At 40.9% G+C, this 18,880-nt stretch overlaps 1 protein-coding gene across 1 annotated transcript in view; it reads right to left on the bottom strand.

The window, feature by feature from the left end:
- KIF26B (kinesin family member 26B) overlaps positions 1–18,880 on the bottom strand; it is a 279,048-nt gene that overhangs the window by 56,525 nt on the left and 203,643 nt on the right. The window contains exons 6-9 of the mRNA XM_063390955.1: positions 9,925–10,131; positions 8,306–8,399; positions 5,957–6,219; positions 3,095–3,278 (exon numbers count right to left, since the gene is read on the bottom strand). Of these exons, the coding sequence (XP_063247025.1) occupies positions 3,095–3,278; positions 5,957–6,219; positions 8,306–8,399; positions 9,925–10,131 (748 nt within the window). The remainder of the gene's footprint in view (positions 1–3,094; positions 3,279–5,956; positions 6,220–8,305; positions 8,400–9,924; positions 10,132–18,880) is intronic.

Below are 18,880 nucleotides of genomic sequence, written 5' to 3'. Positions count from 1 at the left end.
TGAGTTTTTTGTATCTGATCTTGGACCACACCTGCCCATTCTCAAGAGTTAGTTTATAAGCAGTCTGTAGGAATAGGCAGATCTGTTTCTAGGATCTTAAGTCAACAGGTACAGAACAGAACAAACAGAATCACTAGCTTGGAAGAGAGAGGTAATAGCAATATATGAGGACAAAAACACACCTCAAATGGCAGCAGAAATAATTTCACATCTGAGTTTACCTCTGTGCAAGTTAATTCACAGCCATTTTGACACAGAATCTCAACTTGCACATTTGGTAAGAAAAAAGAGAGAAGATGAACCAAGACAGAAGACCTCCTATGGGATTTGTGAATAATATTCCAAAAATATTAGTGTCTCTATATCTCTATATCACTATCAATGACAGTGTCTCTATCAACAATTGTTAAAATACAGCGACTTCTGCTGCTTTAAAGTTCTGTTAGTTCTTCAGCTCTGTCAGGTGTTAGGCAACACTGGACTTCTATGTATTCCTCTCACCAGAAAGTATCCACAGACCTATGGGCTCCTGCACTGACTGCAGAAAATCAGGCTGCCTTGGGGAACTGGTAAGGCACCTGCACCTCTGAACTGATCGTGGAGGACTTTTGTCTCCCCTCTAAGAGTCCTTAAAACCCTCAAAGAGTCCCTGAGTCCTCTAACATCGCTATACTCACAAGGCTGGAACTCCTTACTTGAGTGTCTCCCAATCACTTATTTAGAAAAAAAGAAATGCATTTAGTTGCCACTGCAAATGACTGTAGGTGACTTTGCTGAATCATATATAACAATATTTCTGTTGCTAAGATTACCAGATGTCAGGGAAACAAAAGAAAATTGAAGAAATCACTACCTTTCAAAAGCTGTCATATTGTTTCCACATATAGTCCTATTACACAACTTGAGGAAATCCAGAACAATATAACTTACTTGTTGTTTCTTTCTTATTTAATTTACATATGGAAGTAATATTTTTAAGATTGTAGATCCACTTGATTAATCTGAAAATAAAATTATTTGTTAGGCAAATTGTCCACTAATGTGCCTGGCTACTGTAGAGAGAAGAAGTGAAACATCTTAACACTGTTTTTTTTTGTCCATGGTCACAGAGACTTTGCAGAGCTGACAGCTGAAAAATGACAGTGATCCAGTTCTGCCACAGTGTCATTTATTTCAATGGTGCTAAGCCTGCTTCATGACATTCCTGGTAATGAATCTAACAAGGAGGTAAGTACAGTACCAATGCCTTATTCTAACAGTCATTTTTTACCAAAATCACATGTTAGCCAGCCCTTTAATCTCTTATCCTTTAGAAGCTGGGTTTCTTTTTTCCCCCCTTTCTTCCTATCCTTTTTTAATCCTGTTACTGGAGTCTATATATCTCTACTATCTTCATGGTTTTTTTCTGACAAGTCCTTCATTACAGCAGGAGACAGTGATAATCACTAGGCGCCCTTTCTGAGCAGCTGGAATTCCCCCTCATTCAATTATCAGTGGGATCTGACCCTGCCTGGCTTGTAAGGCCACTCAGATATGGGAACCTGAAGACAGGAGTAAGGTATGGCCACGAGACAAAGATAAAACTAGATGCAGTGGGCAAAGCATGCCGTATTCTAATCCAACAGGATCATGCCTTCTTTTTCTGAAACTATAGCCACAAGAAAATAATATTTTCCCTTTTATTAATGGTATTTGAAAGTAGTAGAAAAGGGCTGTGTGTATGTGTGCTTCTGTGTAGTAAAAATATGGAACATTAAATAATTGCAATAATTATTCCCTCAAAATCAGACATTTCATTCCTATAAACCAGTCTGTTTGAGTATTCACTGTCTTCCTTTCCACTGCAGGGTGGTTAATTAATAAACCTTTAGTTAATTGAGATTTCTGACTGCCAATTCCACAGGGGTTATTACTTAAATACATGAAAGCCGCATCTCCATTTAGAGCAACTTTCTGGTTTTTTCCTCCTTTAAGTACAGTCAATGCAAATTTTCTTCACTTAAACATTAGACATTAATACTGCAGTGGTGATCACTCACTACACATCATGCCTTGCAATCTATTCCTTTTTACCAATAACCTATGCAGAGCCAGGACCTGAAGCACATGCGCTTTCTGCAGAATTGCTTAAGCCCGTGAATTTAAAGAAGCAGATGTCTCTGGTGTCTTTCAAACAAACATTTTTCCCTGTAAAAAATGATTATTTAAAAAAAAAAGAATTCTACTGTCAGAGTTTTCTTTTTCAGTGGGGTGCTTCCTATATTACACAAACCTTTTATCATTGGAATTTATTTACAAAACCCCCTCTCTGTATATCTTCAATCATAAACAATTTGGGAGACTGGAAACAGAAGACAAATATAATAAAAAATATGAATGGTGTGAGAAAAAAGAAAGCTCTGAAAATTATAGAAACATAAAACTAGACATGGAAGCACCTTTTCCTAATTTAAAAGTGGGATATGAAAGTAAGGAGACAAGCCAGTGAAAGCATACATGGCAAAAAGAGGGAACAAGCTTATCTGAAAAATCCAGACCCTTTATAAAGAATCGCAAGTGTCCTTTGTGCACACATAGTTAGGCCAGCAACTAAAATATCATGTACCTCCAGGAAAGGGTATAGTTTATGGGTTGTCAACATCAAATTCCCAGTTTATGGATTGCCAGCATCAGCTTCCACACACACTGCCCTATTTAGGTGCCAAAGAGGAACAGTTAACATAAGGGTGGCAAGGAATTCCAGTCACCTCAGTATTTTAATCCATGACCTCAACACTATCTGTAAAGATAATAATAAAGGCCAATTTGAAAAGCACCTTTTTTCCCAGATACAGAGGCCCACCCACACAGGGCTGAGAACTCCCAGTGTCTTCACAAGAGCAACTAAACTGCCAAGTGATGGTGATAATCCCCAGTGGCCTTTAATGGCCTGTGGTGAGTCTTCCCCAGGAACGTGGACAGCCTGCTTGTCTGAACAGCCCCACTGCACACTGAAGGGAGAGCTCTGCTGATTTTCACCACTAAAGAATATTGTTTGGAGGCCCAGCTCCAGGCAGGCTTGGAGGAGACAGGGAAGAGCAAGAGGACAGCTTACTCCCGCCTTTGCCGCTCTTCTCCATGCGGTACTGGTAGATGTGCAGCGTGAAGAGCATGTGGGAGTTGCGGTGATCCTCCTCCGCGCAGTCCCGCTGGCTGCTGCGGCGGGAGGCGATGGCGGCGTCCAGGAAGAAGGCGGCCTTCTCTGCCGTGGGGGCACGGAGCTCGCTCTGGTTCTGGAGCTGCAGGTAACACCAGGGAGAAACGGCTGAGACATTCCCACACAGGTAAACACCACCAGACAACTTCCACAGTCAACACAGGGTGTGGGTACACTGCCTTCCACTGGGACCGAAAAGGAGGAGGCACCCAATGGAACGAGACCCTCCTGACACTGGCAGTGGCAATAGCATGCCGTCCAGGAGCCCTCATGGCTAGAAGTGGGAGAAAAAATTGCAGAAGACATGCCAATCCCAAACTCAATAGCTGGTGGATAACAGCAGCGACAGGGCTACGTGTTACCCTTAAGAAAGTGTTAGAAGGAAGGTGTCCACAGGAAAAGCTCAGAAATAACAGGACTGAGGCTTGTGTTCTGCCCCGTGGCATATGAGGAGCAGCACAGAAGAGAGGCCTTTTCCTTGGCCCCTCATACCACAAGTTTGTTATGCACCTGCACACAAGCCAGGGCAATCCATTAAATGGAGCAAGGCAGGTAATGTACAAACATTCATCTTTGCTGGACCTCAATCCCTGTCACCAGCCTGCTCTTACCTCTCCTAAGTGACAGACAGCATAGAGAGCAGATATTATTAACCCCTCCTAGCATTAGGAATGCTTGCATGTTTCATGGCACCTAAGGCTAGTTTGTCTGTGCAAGGAACATGTGACTGCAATCTGATGGCATTAGTTTTGGCAGTACACAGACCTGGCCCACAGCCCATAGGATAGATTTGTCTTGTCTGGCATAAAACCAGCAAGGAGCTCCCTGGTCATGGGGTTTGTTCCCCTGTGATATAATATAGCTGACAGTTAAGTTCTCCAAAAGACATTATTTTTGTTTTCTCCTTGCAACCATTAATTAGCCTGAGGAGGGATAAAGCTAAGGCTATGTGTAGGATTCGGTGACACAGCTGAAGGCTAAACTCTCTCAGGAAAGAGGGAGGGGGGCAGGAAGGAGTTAACAAGGCCAACAGAAGGCAGGCCAGTCTGTGAGCTGATCTCACTAATGTAAGCAACAAGAAAATGTGCATACTTGGAAAGGTCCAGTGACAGACAGTATGACATATGGTGATCACTCATTTGCTACACACACTGCTGATTCTGCATATCTGTATGGCTATAATATAATATTCTCCCTTCATCTGAGGATTTGGAGAATTCAGGTGTATGATACATGACTCCAGAATGTCTTGTAAGCACAAATAAAAAGGCTTCTTTCTTTGCAATTTATTTCAGTCTTTCATACTGCAGAGATACATAGGTATCTCATGGAGCTACCTCTTCTTCACTGATCTAAAATAATTCGTTTTGCATATAGCTGTACTGTCTGTATCTATATGAATATAGGCTACCATAATGGAATATTTATTATTATTGCTATTGTGCTAGAATACCTTAGTAAAGAATTAAGCTCTAAGGAGATGCTGGTCGTGACACAGTTATGTAACACGTGCAGCGTACACATGCAAATTCTTACTGAGCCATCCATCACCCCAATGGGAACTGTGCAGACTCAAGTCTCTCATATTTACTAGACTGCACCAGTTACTGGATACCAGAGGGTGAGATCTCTTGTGATACAGGAGGCATTGCATAAAACGCTAAAGTGAGGAGTTAAGCGAAAATGAGAACCCTAAATGTTATTTAAAATCAAAACACAACTTTATAGTCCTTAAGCAGAATGCAAAAGAATGGAAAATATGACCTAAGTAAGCCTAAAAAGTTTAAACTACAAAGAGATAAGACACAAAATGTATTACTTGCTGTTTAAAATCTCACAGTTCATGACTTGTGTGGATGTGAGTCATGATCTCTAGATGCTTGAGAGCTGTATCTGGGAGCTGGATTCAGGGTACATGACCCTGTAGGTCTGTTCCCCTGTCCCTCCATTCCCCATCCTGGAATAAGCAGGGCTCTGCAGGTTCTTGACAGAAGCAGCCTTTGCCTTTCAGGTTGAAGGAGTGTTTTTGGCTCCATCACCTTCTTTTGCTCCCTCTTCATCTACTCATACCAAAAGCAGATTTATTCCCTCACAAACAGCAAAATGAGAGAATAGGTCCCTTTTCCCCTCAAACCAAGAGCGGGGGAAAAAATAGGGATGCTGAGAATTTCTCATAGTTACCCAGAAAATAGATGAGCCAGTTACTCATTCCTGCTAAAACTCCCAACCTGAAAAGAGTTTGAGTTTTTCTTGACTTGCCCAGTTCAGGAATTTACTTCTTGGCAGCAATTAATAAGTAGCAATTAATGGTCCCTACAACACTGCTAATGCAAATGCTATAAATAATGTAGTTTGTAAAGAAATAAACAGCCATATTAATGGCCTACAGCAATTTGTGCAATATTGTAAATATTTTAGCTTGTTGTTTTACAAAAGAGAGATCACACTTTTGTTTCTTTTTTTTAAGAACTAGGTGCATTTTTGTTTTCACTGAATGTTTTCACATTTTATTGCAAACACAAGCCCTTACTCAGTATCAGTTATACCAGAGGTACAAATATTTAGGCCAGGAGAGCAGATGGCCCTGCAGCTGCAGGTCATAAAGTTCTTGAATGTTTTAAAGTAAACACTTTCAAGTCTATAAACTTTGTGCTCCGGGTAGTTCTTGAATTTGAACAATCTCAATAGCTAAAAAAAACCCCAAAAAAAACCCCAGAAGTCATGTTACTTGTTTCAGTGTAAAATTAATCTTGAATTCACCTGCATGCCACAAATGGGGTCTTCACAAAGGTAGACACCTGGGGACTGGCCATCTTGCAGGCTGCCTGTAGCCACTTCTGACAACAGGTCTCTCAGATTTTCTTCTTTCCCCCACACTTCCACTGCAGAAATCCGGACCGAGAAGCGCGCTCCTGTCTTCTCTTTGCGTTCGTTGATCAACTTGAACAGCCACGAGATGGCACAAGGAATTATTCCAAGGTTTTGCATGGAATCGTCCTTCCCAATCATGGTGTATGACTTCCCTGTCAGGAATGGGGGGATGAAGAAAATATAACATCATTCCCAGGACCTTGACAGCCTTCTGCCAAGAGAGATTATCCTGCACAGCTTCATGAAAACATCTTCACTACAACAAGGACAGTCAGTAATGGGAAAATACAGGCAGGTAGGCAAACAGGATGAAATCTTGAGCTTCTTTCAAAAATCCTTACCTCATGCATTCCCCTGACATCTCCCATTCCCAAGGCAAGGTGCTGCAGGCCCCCACCTTGCAATGATGCAGCCTCTGATGTGGTTGAACCATGGAGGGCATTGAGCAGAGCAAGAGTGCCATGGTCTCTAAAAATCTGTACTTTGAGTACTGTAAGTGTGGTATTCTTTCAATACCATTTTATTTCAAAGCACTTGATTGTATTTCAAATGCTGGAGTTGAGATAGAAATAAGCCTGGACCCAGAATCACACAGATGTGACTTCATTCAGAAAAAAAAAAACCCATATGTGATCACTTGGTGCTGAAGTGGGTCCACAACAATTAATATTTCATCTGGGTCAAAACCATCCCCTGCTTAGGTATTTTTAAACTCTGCAGTTATAGCTCTGTCTTGTCTTTGCTGTAAAAGTTTGATGATTAAGAACAGACACAGAGTACTGTCCTAAACTGCTTTAGGTGTCACTACATATAATGCTTTTAGATAAGTTTTCTAAAGCTCCTAAATTTATAAGCCAAGGGATAAAGACATACATCCTTTCAGCCAAGTATTTGTGGATTCTTTACCTTGCTTCTTTTCTTATGTTGAATCTATATGGAACAAGATCAGTGAAAAAAAAACTTTTATGTACATGTCTGTGTCAAGGTCTGGGTAGGTCCATGGTTTGTGGAATTGTAGTTGTGCAGTTAACAAAGCAACTGCAGAGACTCAACTCATGCTTTAGAAAAACCCCAGCTAGGATACCTCTAAAGGACATGTAGCACTTGTGTCAGCCTGTTATCTGGTGGCTTCATTTTCCCTCTCATTTGCAGTCTTGTGTTTGGCAGGTCACAGGGGGGATAAGTATCTAAGAGCCCATCCTAGTGTCACTCTACCTGATCCAGAGGGGCCTTCTGGTGTAACTGAACACCAGCCTCCTCCATTCATTGCACCAGACCTGGCTGCACTGCAGCATTCAGTGCTCTCTGGGTTTTGTTGCCTATAATTTGGAATAATCATGGCCAGGTACAGCTTGATCTTCTTTACTACCTGCAAAACTGAATTATCCTTTTAAGTTATATGTGTACATCTGTGGTTCTTTGAGACAGTAAAGAATGGAGATCATTGCACACATGCAATAAACCCCTCTTCTTTCAATAGACAGTACTTCCAAAATACAATTAGATAAACATGAACAAAACATATGATTACTTTCAAAATCCAGTTATTTCAAAATAATAGTGTGTTAATGATGATGATTCTCCTTTTTATTGGCCTTCCATGAATACTTGAAATGCTATTGAAGCATATCCAAAGTGAGTTTTGATCCATCAGTAACATTCAACTGAATGTTAAATGTTGTATTCTAACCATTAAAATAAGATTTGTTTGAGACACAGTAGGAAGAGGTCAGTACTGAGTGAATTGTCTAATCAGGGAACAGAGTATGAATCAAACTATTTGAGTGCCCAGTCACACTCCATAAGAGTGTCATCACAAACATCAAGTACTTGAGTGAATACCCACAGTACACAGCTTGATAAAAGCAGCATTTGGGCAAACCCTCACCAACACCAAGCACATTTGGAAAACTGTAGATCACTGCTGGACCATTCATTAACGACTGAAGACAATGCAAGACAACACTGCTATAATATTTAAAAGCTGAAATGAAGCAATAATTCAAAGGTAAGTTCTGTTCCAAAGAGCATGCTGTCCAACATTTACACAATAAGCAAAGTGAATAAATGTGTAAGCAAGAGGTGAAGATGTAGTACAAGATCATGCACAGGTACTTTCAAATACGATTGATACACACAGACAAATGAAAGTTTGTTTTCTTTAACCTAACAGACTAACCATCCTGGGTTAAAAATATTCATTTTGCTGCTCGAGTAGGAAAATTTAGCAATACCAACCAAGCTTGGCATGACCAAAGCAGAACACGCAGCCATCTGCCCCATTGACCACAGACTGGATCACTTCAGCCACAGTCCCAGCACATACTTCAGCCTGTCACAGGTATTGGGAAAAAAAATAAAACAACAGAAAAGAAGGAAAACAAAAGCATTAACAATAGAAAAGAAAATCACTATTTTCCCCAGAAAGTGGTAGTAATGTCTTCCCTGCTCCAGATACCATGTTGAAGTATCAAAAAATCTAATCCTTGTCAATGTGACCTGTGCTGTTGATGGGAATGACATCACTTGTACAAGCACATGAAGCAAGACTTTTGTTCCAAATCAAGGAAGTTTCATTCACTGACACATCAACATCCTTTGTGGTGTTAAAAAAAATACACATATTGTAAGGGGATGTAGTTGGTTTGTCAGAACTGCCTATTTAAGGGATTTTGATTTAAAAACAATCCAACACTGAGGAAATTTTGCAGGCTCGATTATTTGCTCAATTATGGACTGAGTTCAATTCCACTAGCATGTGGCTGAGGGAACAAACAGCCTCTTTGGAATTAGCTAGGTGACATGACATTACTGTGAGTCTTCTCATATGTTACTATAGTAGACTCCATTCTGAAAACTGTAGCAGTATTTTAAGAAGTACAACACAGAAATTTGCCCCAGGCATTCTTGGATTTAAGGTTCAAGCAGGCTGAATGGTCAACAGTGCTCCTGCAGCAACTGCTTAACAGTGGATGAAACTCAATCAGAATTCACAGTTTAGGCCTTGATGGGGAAGCACTTTGCATTTGACAGCACATCACCCTGTAAGTACACTCACCCTGGTTCATGGCTACTTCCAAACTATCTCTAGAACAGAAAATAAAATGGGTCAAGAAAAGGGACTGTTCACAGGCCAGCCCCTTCTGCATCCAGGCATTGGTCTGCAAGCTGCTAGCTTCTTGGACCAGGACTAGGTGAGCGAGTGACCTAACAATACAATTATGTGACAGTACTTTAGATGGCCCTGTGTCCTACCTCTGTTTGGTTTATGAATACAGAGCCAGCCTTAAAGGACTGTTTTCTAATTATACTTTGTGATGTTACTTTACTCTTTTACTGTACTCATGACATTTGGGTAACAAAGTTCATCAAACCAAAGCCTAATAAAGACAAAAACCCTGCATATATACTCATGAATAAAGACTTGTGGATTTAAGTCCCCATCTTCTTATTTCAAACTATACAATAGAAAAATAAATAAATAAAAATAGTCCTTGATCCTTTAGTTAATAGAGGACTGCATTAGAGAACAGTAGTTCTGATCACTTCTCTGTAAATACCAAACAATAATATTTTATAATACACAGTAACTTGTTGATATTATTTTCCTATTAGGCAACCGTTTAGCATATTTATTGGATGTATAATTTTAGAAGAAATTATTTACAGTAAAGATTAAAGAAAGTGCACCATTATTCAGCTAAAATTAAATAAACCAAATTCATTATTGATGATCATGGCAGACCAAATTCAGCCCTGGTATAAGTCCACTGAAAGTAATTCTGCTGCAGCAGAAATCAATTTGGCTCTGGTGCATGCTGCTGTGTAGACAACTCTTCTGACCTTACAGTGCCTACCTGTGATGCATCTTGAGGGAAAACCGCATCAAAAGCAAACATCTTGGGTGGAACCTGGCTGCCCCTCTTCTGGAAAGCATTCTGGCCTCCACAGGCCAGTGGGTCATACAGAGTGATTTGCTTCTTACGGGGGTCAACTTTTAAGAAGGAGCTGGACTCAGACGTGTCTCTGGCAAGTGTGGAAGAAATGCGCACCATGACTTTGACCTGTGAGCAAACACACAAAAAGATGAGCACATTTCACATTTCTGTTGGTCGCTCTACAACTGGTGTGTTGAATGAATTTTCCAGCTACACTTGACCAAACCATATTTGCTTGTTGTAGCTGTTGTCTCAGTGGAAGCCAGTGAACACGCAGGAAGTATTAGGCAGAGTTTGCCCTAAAATTACAAAGCGAATGAAGCCAGAACTCTCAATCTATTTCAATAAGAAACTTGTGTATTGAGAATTACACTGCACATCATGGTGTTTTAGTGTCGATGCTACTCAAGTACAATGAGGAGGTACTACATCACCTTGTCTTACTCTCAATATAAATTGAAAATTAACCGTACCCTGGTGGCCCAATTAAGAAAGCTGAAAGATATTCTAGACTGCTAAGCTTTCAGAACTGCTGTGGTTTCTGAAAAACAGCCTGATCAATAAGAGCCCATAAAAGCCAGATCTATAATTTACACCTTTACAATTCTAATCCAAATGCAAAGATGAAGTGCACAGTTCTAAGTGCCATCATCAAAGAGTTGTGAAAAGAGAACCATTTTAATGGTCAGATTTTGAAATTACCATCAAGGGAGTGAATGTAATAAGCGATAAAAGATTTGTTAAAACATGTTAGCTCACAACTCATTAAGTAGCTATATAATAAGATGCTATTCCTGAGACAAAAATAAATCTTCATCAATTTAATGAGGTTGTGCTGCATCCTTAGCTGAGTTGGTAAGCAATTTAGATGTAAGTAAAACTGATGACAATCAATCTAGCTTTGGTTTTCCCCATAAATTCACCACCTGCAAGCATGTGAGCTCCTGACTTTAGAGGCGAACATCACCTCTCTGCCAGTTCTAGCCACACCTGCACACACTTTCTCCTAGAGCAGACTGGCTTTCACACCAACTAGACAGAACTTTTATGTTAATGCTCCTTAATCGTGTGCCACTTCTGTCAAACCCACCCATGTTTGGCATGCAAGTGACCACAAAGGGTCATGTCAGCACAGGGTGGGAGCACATCTGCTGCTGGAATGGCAGACGCATTCCAGGAGGAGGTTGTAGCCCCAGAAGCTGGGCTGCAGGTCTTGTTGGTCTCACTGAGACTGGTGCTCTTTGTATGTAGGTCTCACTTCATGCTGGCCCAAGCTTATCCTGCATATAAATAAATCAGCTGCTTTGAGAAGTAAAACCTGGGAAAATTCGTTTTTGACACAACTCCCTTGAAGACAACAGAATGAGAGCAGAGATTAACTGGTATTATTCAGTATTTCTATGACGTGTTCTCTGTATGTCAGTGAGTCAAACTGGTAATTTGACTCCAGTATTTTAACCTGGCAAAACAAGTTGTCATTAAATGGTGAAATAGTCACAAGTCTGCTCACACAATTTCAGTTTTACACAATTATCTGAGGAAAAAAGAAAAATACTGCTTGTGTAGGAATGTGTTCTCCTCCTGCTCAGCTGAGCTGCTTATGAAACCTAAACTCTAACTGTAAAAAGCCACCTCTAATGTCTTGCCAAAAGCATTCTTCTGGGCCCAACCCTAAGCAGGGCTGACTTCTGCTGAGGACAACAGCAGCCAACACACCCAGTCAGTTCACATGAGCAGGGCAAGGTCTGTTTATTCCAGCCCTAGGTCTCCTGGAAGATCAGAAGGGAAGCACTGGTCAAGTTAGCAGGGAAGGAAGGGAGCACAGCTATAAATTGATGGGGAGCAAGAAAACAAAGGGCAGTATCAATCTTGTGCTGTTTTCCTATTGTCAACATCATATGCCTTTGGCTTTCTTTTACTATGTCCCACATTTTTAAGTAGATATCAATATCATTAGTATTAGACCGATCTGCTGGAAAACAAAATAAATGCTATTCTTCAACTACTTTAAATAGAATACTTGCTTGCTTTAGAAAGCTCTTTCCCTATAAGTTTACGTGTATTTTTGGCTGCTGTAAGACCACGTCCTTCAAATCCTTGATCTTTGTGTGCAAAGGAGAGTTAACCGAATACTCTGGGCTAAGTTTTTTTGGGTTTTGGAGAATGAACAGTGTGTGAAATTTAACAACCTTTCATATACAGACAGTCTAAGAATTCTTTCTGGCCTCAAACTGTATGGGCATGCATTTTTAACAGCAGCTACACCGGCTTTGTTATGGTATAATATCACTAGCATGGGTCTGGATTTAAACCTGTTCACACAAAATCAGATTAACACCTGCCACTTCTTACTGAAGTAATACTGTAAATCCTCCTAACTTCCAACAGCTATAGTGATAGAAGCTAAGGCATCAGGTTCCTCTTTCCCAAGAGTAAAATACCAGTTTAACTGAAATCCTAAAAATTTACTAGCATCAGATAAACGGAATGAATCTCTCTTAAAAAAAAAAAAAAAAAAAAAAAAAAAAAAAAAAAAAAGCTCAACTCAGAAGCCCCAGCCCCAGGAAGTGTCAAACAGCATACACTGCTCCTCAACACTGCCAAATAGAGACATTTCTTAAGAAAAATATTTCAAGCTATTGCCATGGACCTTTGTACTTCCTGTGCTTTGGGGATTTTTGTTTTGAGACCTAATGGTTCATAGAATCACATGGGTTGGAAAAAAACCCCACAAGATCTTGAGTTGAAGTGTTAACATTTAACTGCCACGCCAGCCATGTCCCAAAGTGCCATATCTACACAGAATCCTAGAACAGTTTAGCTTGGAAAAGACCCCATTCATATGTGTTAGGGCAGACTGATTTCAAGCAGATATCCTCTTAGCTGGACCACTTCCTACTCATCAGGAAGATGTCTGTGTGCCTTGGGACACCATATCACAGGTAATTCTGCTCAGTTCCTTTTAGATCAGCCTGCAGGAGAGTCTCCATCTGAGTCAGTTGCCTGACCCCTTTGCAGGCAATAGAGAGGAACAGACATTTCTAGCATGTAATTTCCATGTTCTGTTTTATAACAGATGAATTCTACAAATACCTCTTGCTTTCTCTATAGCATCACAGGCACCTTTCATCTGAGATGTAGGTGCTACAATGTAGGCTGCCTGAAGTTATTCTTTTTGCTCCAAGCATAATAAAAAGGGTCCTTCTGGACAGCACATTGCCTAGCCCAAATTCCATAGCACACACATGCATACAAATCTGTGTGACAATCTCCACCAAAAAAAAATCATATGCCAGCAACAATAAAGCTAGGCAGATGAGTGTCATGGATACAGAATACAGGTAGTAACAACAGATTATTTGAACTCATCTGGTAGTTTGTAGGCATTTAAATATTCTTCCAGGCCAGTTTCACACTAGTGAAGTTCTTTCAAATTTACTGATTTATTTACATTACATTAATTGAGAAGACAATTAGATCCCATCTGTGCAGCCTGTAAGTCTCCTATATGCCATGGGAGCTGTGACTACAACAAAAATCCAATGGGCAGGCAAAATACAGACAAACTTCAGTCCTGAGAAACACATTTAGAACTACATAAGTAACACTGGCACATTAAACTAGGCAGACTAAAACAGATTTTAAAACATCTGAGCCAGATATATCTTCTGAGAAGACAGACAAGCCTGTGGTCTGGGAATCACCCTGAGATTGGGCATCTAGGACCCCCTCTTATGGCTGTGTCCAAATGCAGGATGACCGAGCTTTTGGTGCAGTCTGTTTCACACTGTCCACCTGCACAGGAGGCAGAGTCACAGCTTACTTCACTCCAGGCACACTGAGACAATTGGTCACTGCCTGGCCTCAAAGAACTGGCACTAGCCATTTTTTCCACACCCCATTATAAAACATTATTATGCTTGTAACTTAAATCCTAGGATTCAGGCAAAGCATTTCCCAGCTGTGGTTATGACAAGAGTAAATCAACTAACAGCAGTAGAAATGATGGGAGACCACAGCCTTCTGCTCTGCTGTTTCACAGTCCTTGATGCAATTTATAGCTGGGAGGTCAGCAGGGGAGGCTCAGAGTCTCTGCTGGCCTCTGAAAATCCACACCACAGGGGAGGCAGCATAAGGATGGGCAAATGTAACTCCGCCAGCTATGGGGATAGCACAGGAACTTAGTGGATTTAAAAGACTTCAGCTCAATTTAAGGAACAGACAGGCTGAAGATCACAGTGCTGCTCTGGGGAACTCAGAAACACAGGTTGGTTAATTTGAAACTAACTGAAGAGTCAAGTTTAAGAACGCTAATACTTTATGCTTGCAATTTATATTTAAAGTAAGTATAAATTGAGCTTCTCTTTAAAAAGAAAAAAGAAGGTTTTCTGGTTCACTTCCTATGTGTCATTACTCCTTCAATCCACTGCTACAGTTTCCCACTAATCTCTTGTAATTGAAGCATCTCAGAGACACCACTTGCAATTAATGGGACCACTCAGTCTGCCAGAAATTCTCATTTGAATTCCAGTGACCTGATCTTGGCAGTGCCCAGCCTTAGATGTACCTCTGACTGTTTCTATGGTGAAACATGAACACAATCACCTGAGACTTGCTCTTGGTAAAACAAACAACCTGGGCCTAATTTTGATCTAATGTTACACCCATGCAAATCTGGCTGAACTCAGCAAGAATTACACTAGCTTAGGAGTGGAGAGAGAGAATAAAAGAAAAGGTCACTTACTCTGCATCACTGCTGTGCCTTTTATAACTTCACTTCTTAGTTCTGCTCATGCTGGTAGCATTTTTAATGCGTTTTCTCTTACGAGTTTACAGTATTTCACTGGACATCTATTTAATCCAAGAGCACCCCCATTTACTTACTTCCCTGCATTTCAGTACCTGCCTTCAAAGACATGACTTGTTCTGATGAGTTCCACAGACATTGAATTCTACAATATTACTCCAGATGTGAAATGCCACAAATAAAAGCAGGATCAGAGCTGTACAGTTCAGGCTTCTTCAACAGTTCAAGGCCCCTTCAGATTTGGGGTTTTTTATATATTTATCTATGTATATGATTTTACACATATGTGTGCGTATTTCAATCGTACACACCATTTTTAAAATCATATACATTTTCTGAATATATATAACTTTTTTTCATAAATTTCTCCCTAAATGGCAATTATTGGCACTGATGGGTTCCTTCACAGGTACCATTCAGTAGCATCAAGGGAAGATTTAGGGGAATTGATGTACTATCACTATGCTACTGTACTGAAAAAATAAGCATAAAACTTTTAATCAACTCTATGAAAATTTCAGTTGCCTGAGCCATTTTTCTTTCTCCTCTTTTATCTAATGCATCCCTATAAACACATCTACTATTTCTCGAAGAAAGAATTTGCTAATTGCAGGATTTTTCCGCAGATAAACTCAATTTGTGACCTGTCACGGACCTTTTGTTATGTTCATACTCTGTGGAGAAGGACAAAGGTTCAGCACACTCTGCAAAGTAGAACTGGTGCCAAAGAAATAAAAAAAAGAAAGCGGAGTCCAGCCACTGACACTGCCATGTCTCCTGTGTCCACAGGGGTCTGTCTGCAAGACCAGCTGCAAAATGAGCAGGGAAGGTGGGAGAGGTAAGCTGTGTCAAATCTGTATCACACACAAATAGCTACAAACACAGACTGGAATGAGGCAAGACAAGCAGAGATCGACACTGGGGATATTATAACTTCCTTCTGCTCTTGCTTGTAAGATTTCATTTGGGGTTCATTTATCTAATTACTGCAGGGACAGGGCTAGACAGCTGTTGCTTCAGGCACTGTGCTTGCCTTTATGAGCTGCTTTTCTCATCAATCATTTGAGCAGCTTCTGCTGGATGTGTTCTGGGTAGTGGTGGGAGGCAGGAGCTGCAGTGCAGTCACAGGAGAGACAGGCCAGCCAGGACTATTGAGCTGTTTCAGCACTCCATCAACGTAATGGCAATCACTGGCTGCAGGAACAGCCTTATTGGAGGTTAATGAAGAGTAGGTTTTGTAATTTCTCACTGTTACAGTTGTAAATAATGGTGTGAGGCATGCATTTTTGCTGTAGCCAGCCACAGGGTACTACAGCACGGGAAAATCTAGGCCATCCCATACGCTGGTGCACATACGTGCTTTTGCATGAGGGATGCAACGTTTGAAGCCTTTCTACGGTGCCCAGAGGACGTGAAACCACCTGTTAAGTATGTTATAGGATTTTTCTTACATATTGTGTGACAATTAGTTGATCAGGCTGCCATGAAATCTAGGAGGTCAAGATAAACAGACTGACCGGAATGCAACAAATGCAGGATTGTATGAGTGGACATTGCCTTAATGGAAATATGCTCACATTTAGAAAAAAAACACAAACAAATAAACTGAGGTAAATTATGCCAGTGTAACCTGGTTAGGAAGCATGTGCAAATAGATCTATTTGTCTTCTCTTTCTGTTCTGACAAAGGTAACATTCCTAAATTTCAGTGCTTTAGAAACAAATTAGAAAACACATAGGCCTGATCACTCGTGCTGTTACAGATACTGATGCTTTGGAAAATAACTGAAAGAGCAACAGCATTAGACCATGCAGGTCTCTTCTTTTTTTACAACAGTTCCTCTGTTCCTATCTTGTGTAATTGCTAAAACTTTACCAGCTCATCACCCCCATCCTGTACAGCAGTTAAACTAATTTGGACTTCTAGCAATAATGGGAAGTAGTGGCAGCACACCGTACCCAAACAACAATTGTGTTATTCAAAAAATTTGCACTTATCATGATTGCATACTTTTTCAGTTGGACAATAAAACTTTAATAATGAGTTCAGTAAAATCTGATGTGAAATACACTCAGGTCACAGCTCAGTGGTTTCCTGTCCTGCTCATGGCAGAAGTAGCTGTGAGTTTGTCCCTGTGGTTTGGTGCAGTTGAAAGACAATGCTGAGCACCAACACTGTCTGAAACCAGCACATACCTCAGACCAATCATTCAGCTCTAACATTTCTACTTCAGCATTTACTACGCTTTAAATTAACAGAGAGCACTGCAACTTTCTTCTACTCTTAAAAAATTAAAATAAAAAAATAAATAAAATAAAAACAAACAAAGAAGATGTGAGGAGCATCCCATCATGAAAACAGTCTTTTCTTAAGGCTTCTCGCATGCAGACTGGGTTCCTGGCTTTCTTTTTACTTCCCTATGATCTCATTAAGGCAAGTCTGTGTTTCAGAACTGCACAACTGAGTAGCCTGTGTGTTGCCTCAAGCAAGAGGAGGATTCTTCCCAGCTTCTGACATTCTCCATATACATGTACCTATGATGGGACCAACAACAAGCTAACTCAGCCCATGTGCTGAGATTAAATTATTGGGGGTTTTTTTGAGAGTATCTTTAAGCATCACCATGAGTGGTATTTTCACAAGAACTGAACAAGCCGAAACAGCCTTCAACAATTTCAGCACGAACAACACAGGATCAGCTGGCAAATCTTGTCTTTCCTGCAGTGGATCTGCAGGTATGCAAGCATGCACCCACTGCCTACTGGTACAGTGTGCAGATGTTTACTTAAGGCTCCAACACACTACTGCAAAAATTTACTCTGCTTCCCCCACTCTGACAAGAATTTATTTCTCTGTGTACAGTACAAGTACAGTTCACTGCCATGAATTTCAAGATCTCATCTTTTCCTTGGTACCTTTCAAAATCAAGCATATATTTCACTTCAGTGATTGTTCAGAGCGTTTCCCTCCTTGCTTTCTTCCTACTTAATACAATTTTTTCAAAAGGCTCTTTACACAGTATCTATGTAGTAAATTAAACAAGATAAAAACTGCTACTTGGCACAAAATGGAGAACTGGCAACTTTCCCTATAATTCTTGTCCTCTGCTATGGTGTGGCCATATCCAACAGTCTGCAAGATGCTCCCTTGCCCATGCTAATATAAGAACTATGCCTGGAATTGTTTGGGAGACACAAGTGCCCACCACCATGCCAGAGACCTTGTTAAGAATGCAGGACTATGCTGATGGAGCGCCAGTGCCCAAGAATATTTCCTGTTTAATGTATTTTATAGTCTGTACCAGGTTTAGTTCCTTCACAGTAGCTGGTATGGGACTGTGTTCTGGATTTATGATGGAAACGGTGTTGATGACATGGGGACATTTTAGTTACTGCTGAGCAGAGCTGATACAGAGTCAAGGCCTTTACAACATTTCATGTCACGCTGCCATCAAGAAGCCTGGGGGTGCACGAGAAGTGGGGAGGGGACATAGTCGAGGTGGATGACCCCATGTGCCCCACCCTAGGCTAGGGCAGCTTAGCATATAAAACTGGGGGAGGAAGGAGAAAGAGGGAGATGATCAAAGTTACGGCCATTACATGTGAAGAAGCCCTGCTTTCCAGGAGATGGCTGAGCACCTGCCTGCCCGTGGGAAGTAGTGGATGAATTCCTTACTTTGCTCTGCCTGTGCATGAAGCTTTTGCTCTTTCTAGTAAACTGTCTTTATCTCAACACACGTGTCTTCCCTTTTACCCTTCTGATTCCCTTGCACATCCCACAGGGAGAGAGTGAGCAAGGGGCTGTGTGGGGCTGAGCTGCCTGCCATCGTTAAGGCACAGAATTGTCCCAGTCACAGATCCTTGCACAGCTTAGCCATGTTTAGCATTCTCTAAGTTAAATACAAGAAACTCAGTCTGTGCAGGAGTGGCCTCCCAAGCATGTGATGTGCCATATGTTGCTCTGTTCTATTCCAACCTGGCTTGGTATCTACAGATCCTACAGACAGATCAGCCAAACCCATTAAACACATTTGCAGTGTCAGCAAGGCAGGCTCTCTAAAGGAACTTC

Source organism: Prinia subflava, chromosome 2 (assembly GCF_021018805.1).
Source record: "Prinia subflava isolate CZ2003 ecotype Zambia chromosome 2, Cam_Psub_1.2, whole genome shotgun sequence".
NCBI classification, from domain to species: domain Eukaryota; kingdom Metazoa; phylum Chordata; class Aves; order Passeriformes; family Cisticolidae; genus Prinia; species Prinia subflava.
The sequence above is the reverse complement of the archived record's forward strand: the minus strand, read 5'-3'. Positions and strand labels throughout refer to the sequence as shown.